Source organism: Ostrea edulis, chromosome 9 (genome assembly GCF_947568905.1).
Source record: "Ostrea edulis chromosome 9, xbOstEdul1.1, whole genome shotgun sequence".
NCBI classification, from domain to species: Eukaryota; Metazoa; Mollusca; class Bivalvia; order Ostreida; family Ostreidae; genus Ostrea; species Ostrea edulis.
The window spans coordinates 26,468,895-26,479,465 of NC_079172.1; the positions used below are offsets into that span (position 1 = coordinate 26,468,895).

Consider the following 10,571-nt stretch of genomic DNA (forward strand, 5'->3'; position numbering starts at 1 on the left):
GGTAATACTGCATAAACTATTTTCCGTTTTCCGTTCCGTTATTGATTCCCCGTCTTAGCAATACCTCAAATGTATAGAGTTATATTTAGACTTACTACATATCAATAATATCTTACCGAATTACATTCATATAATATGGTATACTATTGAATTTGTTCCATTATTGAAAGTACTCGCACCTCAACAGTTAGATATAAGATAAGAGGTTAAGAGTTCTTCCTGCTCTAAACTTTCTCAGACACCAGCTTCTTCAAAAAATGTATTTATGCCCAAAGGCGGATCCACAGCCGGCGACCCCACTCCTTGTTTAGTGTGTTTCCCCAGACCCCTGAGACTGGATCCAAAACTAATTGCACATGGAATTTAATCAACTTCGGATATGTACTTTGTGCTCACTCGCCCTCCCCCATTTCAATCTTTTAAAACTTTGTACCAATCAAGCCGAAAGCCTACATTAAAGGAGGGGTGAATTGTATTTATATGTGGTAATTTTCACAGGGGCCTGACATATCATTTTAATTATCATAATTAAAATAGTTCGGTTATACAATCTGTTTTGTTTCGTTTCGGTAGATTTCGTTTCGCTTCGATTTCGTTTCGCACTTTACAGGTACCCGCTTTGAAATGTATGTTCACACGTGTTTATAACGCTAGGATTTATTTGATAAAGAAAATTGTTAATGATTAATTCATATTACACTCAACAAAGTAAGTATTTAGATAATTTATATCAAGATTCAAAATATGCGATTCAGTTATTCGGGCGCTTCATTTATCCGGACAAGTTTGCTTGGAACCATATATAGTGTCCGGGTTATTATACATGTATGTCTGTGGGGAGGGGTGAAAAAGCGGGTTTATTGATTATATCCATGTAATATTTCATATGCAAGCTCATATTGTCTTGAAATTTTGAGATATTTTCAAGTAGTTTTATTTGGAGATAATTATTATGTAGGTCACATGTACAATATGTAATTTCGAGAATTTTTGTACCGGAAGTTGGAGGCGTCTATGGTTGCGGTACCAGATTTCATGTAAACAAACGAGTTGTCACATTTACAATATTGCACCCTTTTGTCCCTTACTATGACAAGTATCTACAGATTATGAAATTTCGTTATAAAACCAGCTTTCATTTCTACGCTTTATTGGAGAACATACTTTTTGAAAATTTACATTTCATTAAACATTGTGGTTTGGAGATAGGGTGTTACAGCTGGACTCACAACTTTACACATACAAACTCATTCATAGGTCTACTCAAACAATGCTTTATGTGACAACAGTCTATAATATTTGAAATGCTCAAATTTGAATAGAACGTTTCATTGCTGATGGTTATGCCGAAATACAATACACTATGCAGCTGGCGTTGATTTCTGTTTGAGATATACATCACAGACATCGTATAGGTTGACAATTTTACAAGAAACAGATTTATGTAAAACGAGAGAGGAAAAGGCAAAAAAAAAAACAAACAAAAAAAACAAAAACAAAAAAAACAAAAAAACAAAAAACAAAAAACAAAAAAAAGAAAGAAAGAAAGAATGAAACAAAACAGACGCATATGTATTATGTTAGATCTAGTATTTATAACTTTAAAAAAAATTAATTGCAATTTAGGTCAGAGCAAGTTGATCGATGTAAAATTCAATTTTAGACTGAAACACAGTTGAAAAAAGCTTTTCAACATTTTGATATTATCCATAGATAATAATAGATAGTACAATGATAATGTAGATAAGCATCTTGTAATTTCGCGAAAATTAATTCTATATTTTGAGATCTTTTGGTGTAATTTCCAGATAATCGTTTCTTTTGGAAAGAGGAAATACTTCTCACCCTGAAACAGCGGTCAGTATATTCCTTTCGGAAATCCTCGCTGGTTATCTTGTTCATCCACTCTCTTGAGTAGTGACTAGTCTCTCCAAAGTTTCCAGAATCACCATTTATCCGTATCGGAAAGTCCTCGGCAAAGGTATCATAATTTCCTCTCTGTGTTGGATTTGTTGTTTTCAGCTCTCTAAAGAAAAACAATATATTATCACATATGATGGAAATAAAACTGAGGGTATATTACATGTAAATATGATATGAATTCATATGTAAAAGACACCTTTTCTTAGCAGATTTCAATAATTTTGAATCCATAGTCGATTATTCTGTGAGACCGTGTTCGGTCCCCGTTTACGTTTTTACATAATATGAGCATGCGCTATACATCGATTACTTTTATCTACAAACTTAAAACGTTTCCATTTCTTTTCGACGAAAGATGAAACTTAGACTATTTGTACTTTAGCCGATAAGAATTATTTTATCTAATCTATCGATGGTTAGGAGTGTAGATGAATGCATACTTTTGTGCTTAAATGAATGTTTACATGTTAAAAATGTATATTTTAAAAGTGATACTCCACGAAGGATATAAATAGTAAAAGAAAAGCTATATCGTACTATTAAGATATCTGCAAATTACATGTATGTATAAATTATATATATAAAAACGATTTGCAAAATGGATATATACAGCTATGTGTGTCAATTTTTAATCTGTAAACCGAAAAAAAAGCATAGGGATGGAAACGCAAATAAGCCTGTCATAAGTCTCGAAAGGCATGCGCTTGATGATTTATCGAGGAATGAAATAAAACAAAACGACGGCATCATGTGTGTTAAGTAAAGCGTTTTCTTAATTTTAGTTTTTTAAAAAAAAATATCTTATGATTGGAAGATTTATCACATAAAGACAATGTCACCAAGAAAGTGTTGGAACAACAGAGTAACTTGATCGGTATAGATGCGCAAATAAAATTAAATCTTTTGGAGTCATCTATACAAACACTAAACTATGACGACAGATTTATGTGTGTCCCCTACAATATTTTCAAATGGTTGTCGGGGTACGAAGGGTGTCGTATCGTTTCGTGAGAAAATAAAATCATTTTAAAAAAGAAAAGAAAAAAAAACATTTGAAAAGATTTTGGTCGTTTAGTAGGTAGTGCTTTTATCATGCATGATTAGTTGAAATGGAAAATGGAAATTCTGTAAGATTTAAAAAGAAAAAAATTGTGTTATATATATATATATATATATATATATATATATATACATATGTAAGACTCTAAAGTGCGATAGTCGCTCCAAAGTGCGATGGTCACGCCAAAGTGCGATGGTCTGCGCCAAAGTGCGATGGTTTGTTAACATTACGGACGCCAAAGTGCGATGGTCACGCCAAAGTCCGATGGTGCGGAGTTCAGTAACATTTGTGACGTCACGTCATTGTGACGTCATTCTTAACGTCTTTCAAAATGAAACCGAATAAATGCAACACGGACGACAGCAATGGCAAGGTTTACACTGTTGAGGATAGTGAGAACGGCAAAATACATTTGTTGTCGAACTATCTACTTCGCCCAAACATTCTTTAATTCATGATAATTTATTACTTGTGACGTACACGTAATAAAATCCTGGGGATATGCGATAATGCAAAACATTCTTCACGATTTCGCGAAACGAAATAGAACTTCTTATTTTTTATGCATGGATTTTGCACTGATATTTTAGTGAAACAACACACGGTTGGTACAGTCTGTACCAAAACACTGTGTCGTTTACAAAAACCAATGGATTTCGGCGTGTCAGACCATCGCACTTTGGCGTGTTACACCATCGGGGTTTGGCGCAGACCATCGGGGTTTGGCGTGACCATCGCACTTTGGAGTCCCATCGCACTTTGGAGTTTTACACACACACACACACACACACACACACACACACACACACACATATATATATATATATATATATATATATATATATATATATATATATATAATATATATATATATATATAATATATATATATATATATATATATATATATATATATATATATATAATATATATATATATATATATATATATATATATATATATATATATATATATGAGAGACCGTTTAGCAAATTCACAAAAGATTAAGGCTTGCGGAATCAAATTCAAATGAAATAAAATAAAATGCAGTAGGCTCGAAGAATGACGAACAACTGACTCTTGTTTATTGTTGTTTTTTTTCAAAATGCACACAAGATTTGAGGCCTGTCAAGTCGTATTCTATCTATTCTTTTTGATGTAAATAAAAAGCAAACGGATGCTGGCGACTGGCGAGCGAATTAGGCTGTGGAGGCGTACAGAAATCTGACTTGACTGTGATGATTTGACACCGAATCTTTGGACAATCATTAAGAATCTCCGAGTTCTGCTTTCCTCAAAGCTTTCAAGGATATTCATTTGTCTAAATCACAATTAGATTATGCAGTATTAACCTTTAGATACTAGTAATGTAAGTCCTACAAGACGCTGTCATCCTGGTATATTTCCAACTTTTGTTCCAGCCTAGCTATTTTTGGCGTTATATCGAGGGTGATATTATAAAGCGTTTGACCATTTTAGTTCATCAATCTAAAGATATTAGGGTTAATAGAAGGAATCATTGCCATTTTACTGTCGTTCAAAACAAACATAAATACTTCTTGAAATGATTGAAATGATTTGCTGTAGTTCTTAAAATTGCGTCAGATAGTGGGGTGTTCTGTGCTTGGGTATTTATAAAACTCATAGATATAAGTAGTCCCGTTCCATTTTTGACATGGTAGGTGCTTCGACGACTGAATACTTTGAGAGGTTGATAAATACGTGTAACCCAGAGATATGACTTAACTACGGAGCGCCAATAAGGACTTGGTCTTTTTGTTATCAAAATCAATTTTGTGTACACAAATAACAAAATCAGTTTTGTCTAGCACAAGTAAGTTATACGTGCTTGTTTTAGGATAAATTTATTTTTGCGATGACAAAAATCAGTTATTGTAGCACAAATATACAAACTTATCTTTCAGTGGACAAAAATCTAGATAAAATTCTTCGTCAATTAGATATTCAAATATAAACTTATTTACATATAAAATTGACTTTCGTTACCTAATTTGCAAAGACAACAAAGGTAAATTTTGTGAGACAACATTGAATTTTTACACATAATGTTGATTTCGTGACGCCAAATAAGATGTTGATGATTTTGTACTCAATATCCATTGTTTCATGGACATAATTGAGTTTTGGTGGACAAAAGTGAATTCTGTCATGAAAAAAAAAAGACTTGTCTAAAAAAAAAAGAAGATTTTGTCATGAGAAAATGATTTTGTCCACTGAAAGATAATTTTGTATAACAAACCTTTCTTCTTTTTCTTTTTTTTTTTTTTTTTTTTTTTTTTTTGGTCATTACTACGGGATACGACCTTTTGGGACTTGACCTTTTTGCAATCATTAAATCAATTTTGTGTGCACAAAATTGAATTCCGTCATACATATGTAACAAAATCATTTTCGTTTTACAAAAATGTTATACATACTTGTTATATGATAACTTCATTTTTGTAATGACAAAAATAAATTTTGTTATATAAAATATCTTTCAGTGGATAAAAATAATTTTTGCCATGACAAAATTCATTATTGTAGACAAAATTCATTTTTGTAGACAAAATTCAATTCTGTCAAGACAAAATTCGTTTTTTGTCAATTAGGTATGCAAATATAAAAAGCATACAAAATTAAATTTTGTTATCTAATTTGATTTCGAGACGCTGAATGAGACTCTACTGATTTTGTACTCGAAATCCATTTTTGTGTGGACAAAATTGAACACAAAGTTCAATTTCGTGTCACAACAGTCAATTTTGTTTAACAGAAGTTAATTTTGTATGCAAATTAGTTTACAGAATCCAGATATGAATATGCGAATGAAAACTCAGCACCAATTTATAAGAAGGTCTCTCATTGGAGTACAAGCGAAGGAAGTGTGCCACGATGTTCTCAACATGTGGCATGAAGACTTCAATATAGACAGATTACAAGGGTTGCTAGATGAAGATATACCAATCACGCAGATTGCACAATACTTCAATGTACTATTGATTGATGTTTTCCGCTACACTCAACAATTTTCAGTTATCTGGTGGCGCCCAGTTTTTATTGGTGGAAGAGAGAACCCAGATACAATGTACCTGGGAAGAGACCACCGACCTTCCGAAAGTAAACTGGCAAACTTTCTCACTTACCGGCGTGAGCGGGATTCGAACCCGCGCCGACAGAGGTGACGTGTGATTTTGAGCGCGATGCTCGACAGAGGTGACGTGTGATTTTGAGCGCGATGCTCTAACCACTCGGCCACGGGGGCCCTGAGTTCAGGACCACTCCCAGCCCCAACAACATAGTACATGAGTTGATTTAACGTTTTGTTACTGAAAATATCTCTAATGTCAACAATATTTTGATACCCAAACGTCCAAAATATCTCCGACATAATTAGCCTTTTAAAAACTGAAAAACCTTCACTGGGTATTATAACGGTTCTGTTATCCAGCTTTGGAGAGATTTTCAACAAAAATATTTAAGTTTATGGCCTCTCGGTCACTGTATGCCTCTTGTATGTCCTTACTGCGGCACTCCGATGGCACCTGTTCGTTCCATTATCTGCTACTTTTCAAAACATGCAACACAAATATGAAGAGGAAAATGGGATTACATGAAATGCATGTACTAGCATTCAAATCAACACCTACATGTACATGTACTAAAACGTTTCATAAAACATTCTATACATAAATACCCTCACATCTTCTATATCATTCGATATGCCCCTTTATGAATTGAAAAATTACCTGAGTGAAATAAAGTCGTATGCGCAGTGGTAACTGTAAAATGCGACACGAAATCGAAATGAAACGAAATCTACCGAAACGAAACCCACCGAAACGAAACGAAACCTACCGAAACGAAACAGATTGTACAACCGAACACTTTTAATAATAGTAATAAACATGGTAATCGCAGGCCCCTGTGAAAGTTACCACACATGAATTCTCCTTCGTCAACTTCCCATATTTATGTAGCAATATTCCATTATCACCTGTATATGGTGTTTACATCTCTCAATTGATTCGATACACAAGAGCTTGTTTTGCGTATGGTCAGTTTTTAAATCGAAGCAGGCTACTGATAAACAAGTTGATGGCGCAAGGGTGCCAATAGTTTCGTTTAAAATCAGCATTTCGCAAATTCTATGGTCGTTATAACGTTCTAGTTTGCCAATACAACCTATCATTAGGTCAAATGCTATATGACGTGTTTCATGCCGATTGTTAGGCCGTTTCTGGCACACAGATTTTGACTACGGATAACTCCGTTTACCTGATCAAGATATAGGGCCCACGGAGGGTGTGACCGGTCGGCAGGGGATGCTTACTCCTCCTAGGCACGTGATCCCACCTCTGGTATACCCAGGGGTCCGTGTTTGCCCAACTCTATTTTGTATTGCTTATGGGAGTTAAATTCAAATCGTACGTCGATTCGATATATCCCAGGGAAAAGACGTTAGATTTTTAATGCTTATAGATGTTGATGGTAAACTCAACTTTAAGACAAACGGGATAACTTCAGCTTCTCTATCGTCAACTTCTCATATTTATGTAGTTATATTCCATTATGACATAAAGGTGGTGTTTATGTTTCCCATTCGACACACCAGAGCATGATCTGCATGTGATTAATTAATAAACCGAGGCAGGCTACCGACAAATAAGTTGATGTTTCAGGGGTTTCAACATTTTCATTTAAAGTCAGCATTTCGCAAATTATGTGTTCGTTAAAATGATTTTATTTGCATGTGCAGGTCTAAAGCTGTGTGGCGTATTTCATATCAATTGCTAGGATGTTCATTTTATGCTCATTTTGTCTACGGATTAATCCGTTTACCTGATCAAGATATAAATCTCACGGCGGATGCGATCGCCTACTCCTCCTAGGCACCCAATCCCACCACCCCTTCGTGGATCCAGTGTCCCGTGTTTGTCCTGATCTGTATCGGATTATGAGATTGTTCACTGTACATTATCTTCACCTTTTAAGATTTTAGTGTCACAATGATAACACGCACATGTATCTTTAAATCAAAAAGGGTCTCCGCTCTGAATGACATCAAGCCCCACAGATAGTAGGCTATTTCTTTTAGCCTTACGAAGACTCGGAGTGCAGGTTTTCTAGATAACAAAAATAGTTAGATCCATAAGGCCATTCATTTACACTCCACTTCTTGTGTACATAGATGTTAAAAATGAACACAGTTTCTATTGAATTGTACAAATGTAAAACCAACAAAAGTGTTTTATCTGCATGTATTTTATTTGCATGACTACTCGGTACCAAGTTTTACAAGTTTATGTATTGTGTCAAAATGTCATTTCTATCGTTTCTATCATTAGAGGTATTGCCAAAATATAAATTGTTTAGTCTTGATCATCGTTGTAAACCACGGTTTTGAGTCCACACACGCTCCATCAAATGATGATGGAGAGAATCGATTAGAAGCACCCGGGGCAACCGACGATGAGTCTTGATTGCTTTACCACATTCTCTCTCTCTCTCTCTCTCTCTCTCTCTCTCTCTCTCTCTCTCTCTCTCTCTCTCTCGTATAATGTTTGTTCAAGCTTACGGGTAAGTAGGTATAGATTTAATCAATTTAACCATTAATGAATTCTCGCAAAGAAAGATAACACTTGCTTAATCTCGCGATTACAACAATCTGCTTTAAACAATATCAGAATTATATTTAATCTTTTTAAAAAGATTGTAACCATTTGTTTTTATGTAATGCATTAGCAGATAAAGACACACATCTAACTATATGATTACTTGTGCATTATTGATTCCGAATTAAAAGTAAGCTGAGAAATGTGTATTGGCAAAAAAGGGTGGTACCCCTAACTTCTTACATGGCGGAGAACGTGTCTCCTGTAAAACAGCATATAAGTTGATGCATTCTCTCTGTAGTATTGGTTTGAAGTATACCTTTTCTAAAAGGACAGATTGAAAGCTTTCTGAAAAAGGTATTCAAAGTTATTTTTGTTGCCCTGTCCACTTGAGAAGCGTAAAAATGTGTATCTCCCACGTAAAAGATGGATGTACTGTAAGTGACCTCTTTATACACGTTATGCATGGTACCTTCATATAAAAAATCAAATGAGTATATAGGTTTTCTATCGTCACTCTCATTACTCCTGTTGGGACCTTACATAATCTGGTTCATCAGAAGTTCATCTAAACAAGCAGTGAACTAATGCATAATTCAGTCAGGTATATGAATGTCGACCTTTTTTCAGCTAAAACTCTCCCGATAAATGTTTCATTTTCAGTTTATAAGTACAAAACCACATGGCTTACCACGTGCATGTAGAACAGATAAGAACATTCATCAATAACATAGACATTCACATCAATATGTACACATACAAAAATACTGCAAATACAGTGATGTACACAACACACATTATACCTTAAGTGTATGAACATAAGCGTAAATACATGTACATATATATTGAATATTATATCATATGCAATTGATTATATGCGCTATGAGCATACATTATTTCTATGGGCTCTCGCTTTTTTAATGTAACATGCTATTAAGTAAACGATGCAGATATGATAATCTAGGTACAATGAAAGAAATCTACATAAACACTTGAAAGTAAACACACAATTTAAAGCACCAATGACAATGGTCTATGTTGATTGTTATTTTTTGGAAATCATTTTCCTCATACAGGTAGCAGAGTGCCTGATTTCTCCATCAATTTCGGATGGTCACATCGATCTAACTGAAGACAAAGGTGTTATATGATTAAAACAGTTGGTTTGTTTTTACGCTCTATATCTCGGTCGACATAAATCTATATCCCTCTGGGTCTTTCAGCAACCTTTAGATTTTCTTATTCTAAAGACGGAAATCTGATGGTCCCTACAATATTTATGATCTGGCATGGTCTCCAAATTTCAATGGATTTGAATGAATAATTTTTTAATAAATTCCTACTATGCTTTCAGTTAATCCTGATGAAAACTGATGCACCGCTTTACACTTATGATTCCTTTATGATTTTGATCAGGTGCTCAGGATATCGACATCTGGAAACCCAATGTTTTTTAATCTACAGTCGTTTCTGTTTTATCTGTACCTCCTGTGCGAAACTGCTGCGAATTCGTCGTTATGATTTGAAGCATTTATCTGGATACATCTAGACACACACACGTCCACTTTGATTTTCATTAGAAATTGATTTAGTTGGTACATATACATGCATCTCAGACATGCATACATAACATGAGGTACTTTAGTGGCATGAACTGTTAAGCATATAGTACAAGTGAAAGTCACATATCATCAAGTTTTTATTTTGGTGAACACATCTTCTAATCTTTTGTAAAGAAAGCCACGAAACCTCCAATTTTAAGATAAATTCCATTAAATGTAATTGTAATTAAGCTTTCGGGGTGTTTCTCATTTGCGCAATGCCTTACCAGATTCTTGACCAGATAGATATGTGAAATTGCACTGGTGGTGTTGAGAACTCTTGTTAAATTTCAAAATGATAATACATTAGTTTTGGCTATTTTGGTATTGGACAGGCGTGGTTGACTTTCGTTTTATTCTTATATTGGGGGGG

At 34.4% G+C, this 10,571-nt stretch overlaps 1 protein-coding gene across 1 annotated transcript in view; it reads right to left on the reverse strand.

Moving 5' to 3' along the window:
- Positions 1 to 6,540, reverse strand: part of LOC125660300 (mucin-2-like) — a gene marked incomplete at its 3' end in the record, with an annotated part of 35,530 nt that extends 28,990 nt beyond the window's left edge. The window contains exons 1-2 of the mRNA XM_056150692.1: positions 6,509 to 6,540; positions 1,846 to 2,026 (exon numbers count right to left, since the gene is read on the reverse strand). Coding sequence (XP_056006667.1) covers positions 1,846 to 2,026; positions 6,509 to 6,540 — 213 coding nt within the window. The remainder of the gene's footprint in view (positions 1 to 1,845; positions 2,027 to 6,508) is intronic.
- Positions 6,541 to 10,571: the final 4,031 nt, after the last annotated feature.